The sequence below is a fragment of the Apis dorsata genome, unplaced genomic scaffold (genome assembly GCF_000469605.1).
Source record: "Apis dorsata unplaced genomic scaffold, Apis dorsata 1.3 scaffold_194, whole genome shotgun sequence".
NCBI classification, from domain to species: domain Eukaryota; kingdom Metazoa; phylum Arthropoda; class Insecta; order Hymenoptera; family Apidae; genus Apis; species Apis dorsata.
The window spans coordinates 1,232,536-1,237,472 of record NW_006263478.1 but is presented as its reverse complement, the minus strand read 5'-3'; the positions used below and the strand labels follow the sequence as shown (position 1 = coordinate 1,237,472).

General features: G+C 42.7%; 1 protein-coding gene across 1 annotated transcript in view; it reads right to left on the bottom strand.

The window, feature by feature from the left end:
• The window catches only part of LOC102681633 (longitudinals lacking protein, isoforms H/M/V-like), a 38,300-nt gene that overhangs the window by 6,556 nt on the left and 26,807 nt on the right, over positions 1-4,937 (bottom strand). Inside the window, 3 exon segments of the mRNA XM_031509956.1 lie at positions 232-324; positions 948-1,553; positions 1,555-1,978. Of these exon segments, the coding sequence (XP_031365816.1) occupies positions 232-324; positions 948-1,553; positions 1,555-1,953 (1,098 nt within the window). The 5' untranslated portion in view covers positions 1,954-1,978.

The window sequence follows — 4,937 nt, the reverse complement described above, 5'->3', positions numbered from 1 at the left end:
TTTTTTTTTTTTTTTTTTTTTTTTTTTTTTTTTTTTTGGAAGACTCGCATCAGCTCATCCACAATCCAATGGTAAAAATGCCGTCGTGTGTATACGATTGCAGATGAGTCGAGCGTGGCCGGCGATACATAACCGTAATCGATATATAAATGCAGAGTAAAGAGAAAGTACGAGAATAAAAAGTAGTCAATAAATTGGAATATATAGTACGGAGGAAGAGGGAAAACTCACCGGATCTGGCGGGAGTCTGTAATCCGTGGATATTTCGCTGCTCGCACTGCGCTCTTCGGTCGACCTTTCCCAGTCCATCTCTTTTTTTAACGACTGCAAACGAACATCGGGCACACGTCAAAGTAATAATTGGATAGCTGTCGATGCTATTCGAAGAGAGTACGAACTTGTTCGCTCGTCGAGGCGAACTTCGCTCGAAATCATTAGCATTTTATATTCTCGAGGAGGCGTGATTAATTTGATAAACAATTCAAAGATAGAGAGCGATGCATCGTGTAAACGAATAACGTTATCTGATCGAATAATTAAACGTGTTTACGCTGCTACGTCTTAAAAATATCGAATATAAAGTAACTAATTGTCAAACTATTCTATTTATTACACTAATTTATATGTGAGATTGATCGTTAAGAAAATTATCGCATTTTGAAAGGAAACTTTGCAAAGTGAAACGAAGTACGTTATTTTTCGTATCAATCCAACAACAATTCACATTAAAAATTTTCTCTCTCGTGCAATTTTTTTCTTTACTTTTGTTCAACCACTCCCGTACCGTCACAAACAAAACACGAAAATTTCAATAATTAATATTATTGAAACTCTTTCTCTCAGACGCGAAGATTCTAAATTTCAAAAATTTAAAAAAAAAAAAATCCCAAATTCGACGATCTAAAAAGAAAAAAAAAAAAGAATAGAGAAAAGAATACAGTACTTACAAGTGGAACTTGCTGGACTGGGGGTAACCCCGACGGGCCCGCGAGAGGCTCTGTACTGTGCGGGGACGGAAGCCGGCTCTGCGGTAAGTTCAACGGTAGCACACCAGGCGTGCTCCCGGTATTATTACTTAGACTCATATCCGAGGGTCCACTGTGGACCGAGATCGGGCTAAGGGAACCCCTCGTTTCCTCGAGGCTGGCGGCATCCTCGGAGTCCCTCCTGGGCCGATCGAGGGCCAACGGCCCTGGACAAGGGCTACCGGGTCCCGTGGGCGATGGCGGGCAATCCGTCATGTCTACCGCCTCTGTCGACTCGCTGCTGGGCAATTGGGCCACGTTCTGTTGAGTTTGCTCGCATTCTTTCACCCCACCACCCGATGGCAACCCCGCGCCACCGGACGACGACGTGTTTCCTTCCCTGTCTCTCTCTTTATTGCTCGCCTCCTTTATACTCTCGCGTTCACGGTGATGTTCTCGCGACGTCTCGCGCTGTATACCCTCGGATGTACTCGTGTGTTGTTGTTGTTGTTGTTGTTGTTGTTGTTGCTGTTGTTGTTGTTGCTGCTGCTGCTGCTGCTGTTGTTGNCTGCGGTTGCTGCTGCTGCTGCTGTTGCTGCTCGTCCCTCGAAGCTACCGCCGCGTTGATGTTCGTCATATCCGCTAGACCCTTCACCTTGAGGCTCTCCGCTGTCTTGAGGAGGGCCGATAGCTGGCAGTACTCGACGTTTACCTCGCCCTTGTACATGAAGTCGACGAGGGTACGTAGCTCGGCGAAACGTACGTCCTTTAGGATGACTATGGGGTGGCGGTTCGGGTGGTCGAGGAATAGGGCCTGGAAGTAGCTGGAGCACGCGGAGAGGACTACCTTGTGGGCACGTATCGAAGGTCCCTCCGTGCACGCCAGTGTCACGTCCACCAGCGACTCCGACTCCAGCAGTTGACTGAACACACCCAGCAAGTTGCTCTGATGATTGTTCCACCTCAGGCAGTAATGCTCACTTCCCATGTCTGAACTGCACCCCGCAACCCTGCTGCAGAAGAAACATTTGTACCGGCCCTACTATATCCTCCTTTCTTGCGCGTCTTGCGAATATTTATTCTCTCTCTCTCTCTCTCTCTCTTTCTCTCCCCCTCTCTCTCTCTCTTTCTCTCTCTCTCCCTCCCTCTCTCTTTTATTTCTCGTTTCTGTTCTTTTTTTCGCGTTTTTTATACGTTATTTTCTTTTATCTTTTCTCCTTTCTTTTCCCCTTTCTCGGTTTTTTCGCGTCGCTCCCGTGCTCATTGTCGACCCGTGCTGCTCACTGCTTCGTCGTTGAAGTATCAGAGGTTAGTTGCTCGCGTCGACACCCGTATTTTTTCTCTTTCTTTCTTTCTTTCTTTCTTTCTTTCTTTTTTATTTCCGAGAAGCTGGGAAACTGGCCCGTTTCCTTAAGCCAGGGGAGAGGCCAGTTTTAGTTTTCGAAAGGAAACTGGACGATCGGTGAAGCTTTTCTTTTATTAATTTACACGATTCGTGTTAATTCTGTCAGTCGATCAACATCTGGACCTCCCGTTGCAATACACGATATTGCAAAAATACTCGTCACGTATTAAACAAATGGGATGTCGATTAGTTTAAGATAAAAAAAAAAGGTTTTCGTTAATGTCATGCGATTATATAAATCAATCTTAATTTTTAGTTTCAATTTTAATCTCAGATCGAATTCAGCGCTATCATCGTTCTCTTACCTAAAAACTCTTCTTTTTCTTTTTTCTTTTCTTTCTAAAAATAAACTTTACCAACTTGTCACGCGTAAGAAAATCGCGTACAATTAGAATTGCGCGCTCTTTGTACAATATCTTAGATAGCTGATGCAAATAGTAGTTGGGCGATAAGAAGAATAAATATCGAGTCATTCCTCCTTCTCCTATGCGTATTCCTCGATTCCACGTATCTTCGAAATATGTAATCACTTCGAAAAATTTACGTACAAAGAAAAAAAAAAAAAAATCTCGACCACGGATATACTACGGATCTCCTCTCCACATTTCTTCGCACTCCTTGACATCCCCTCCCCGCCCTTCCTCGAGCTTCCAGCCTTATCCGCTTCCCGCCGAAACGATCAAGCACCGTTACGCAACACGGACGATCGCGTGGGCATCGGCGGATGGGCATTAAATCACGTACTCGCCGTTCGAAAAAAAAAAAAGAAAAAAAGGAAAAAAATAAGCGTCTTTCGACGTCTAAATTGGAATTCTCTGTAGGCTGTCGCGGAAAACCGCGCGTGTACGCGGACACCGTCGCTATCACGATTTCCCGCGGCATAAATCAACGGGCGCGGAAGCGCGAGGAACGCGGAGGAAGCATCGCCCCGTCTCGTGATCATCGCGAGATTTATTCGAGCGAGGTGCGAACTCTCTCTTGGCGTCGTTCAATTCCGGACTGACGCTCGTGGTCCCCGGGAAGGAAGATGCACGGACCGATGATATCGGTTCGCGATACCGGCCTAACCTTATCTCTCCTCGTCATTCCTCGAAGGCAACCAAGGTTATTTATTCGCCTGCTCGAAACCGCGAGCCTCGTGCACGCACGTGTCCCCGACATGTGCGTACGTACGAGCGGGCAGCGTACGCGACGTCGTGTTGCATTTACGACGCGAGGCGTAAGCGATTGGGAGCCGTGCAATGGAGATGGAGATAAGAATTTTTGTTGTTCGCTCGATTATTGAAATTTTCCTTCTCGATCGAGGCGAATGATTCGGGCGATTTTAGGACGAGGTTTTGCTTACTTTACAAGGGGAAAATGACGAGGGAAGGGATGAAAAAAGAAGAAAAAATAGGATATGAAAATATCGTATAAAGTTTGTTTACTCGAAAGCCGCGTTTTCTCGAGTAATTCATGCTTGAAAACTTATCGAGTAAGTACGTGTAAATTTGTTTATTTGCGAATCATCGATTCTAGAAGGTTATTCTATACGTGCAGGAGTAAATATAATATAGTGTATGGTAATATTCTTTTATTATATGAAGATAATAAATATAACACGTAGAATAGAAAATATGTAGAAGTATAGGCGAACGATGTTCGATTTTTAAAATTAATTAATGAATAAGCACTCGAAATTTTATTACGGATTTGATTCTTTCTGGAAGATGGATGATCTCGGATAAATTTATGTCGCGTTTAATTTTTTTCTTTTTTTCTTAATGCGTTCGTAGTGGGATCGATTGTATTGGGACACCTTATATATGCAATTATTCGAGCCACGAAACCCGCGTGGACGCGCGTGTTCGCGTGATATATCGGCGGATGAATACGCGCGCGCTCGCGCTTGCGATGGCGTGCGCTAACGGCGAGCGATGCTCGCGTGATTCTCTTCGAGCCACGTGATAACGTTGCGCACTGATAATGCATCGTGTATTATCTTAATAATAGAGAGAAAATAATATTTTTCTTACCAAATTACGGATCGTATTTGAATAATTCGACGCCTGACGAGTCCTTATTTCGAAGAAACGAAAGTTTCTTAATTAGGATCGATCTCTGATATTTTATTATTATAACGAGAATATGGAAAATACGTAAGAGTGTCAGGTTTAGTTAAGCGATTTTGTTTATCGACGCGCTTCGTTAAATTTGCCAAATTAATTCGTCGAATAAGATTATTCTATAAATATTTTATCTCGATTGAAACAAATTAATATTAACATTGATGTTTTCGTGACACGAGCAAGCAATTAAAAAATCGTAAAAAATCTCATCTGATCTAATAATACAACGAACGTTCCTCAAATTCTACAAATATTATCCCATTCGTGTCAAATTTTCCATAAATAAATTCTATGGAAACATCTTTGTCTTATTACAGTTTTTCGAAAAATCAATTATAATAAATATTTATATTGAATAGAAGATGAAACGAAACTAGGACAGATTATTTATTCTAGATGCAGATCTAGATTTCTATTATAAGTTAATCGCTATTTATTTCAATTATTATCGATTATCAT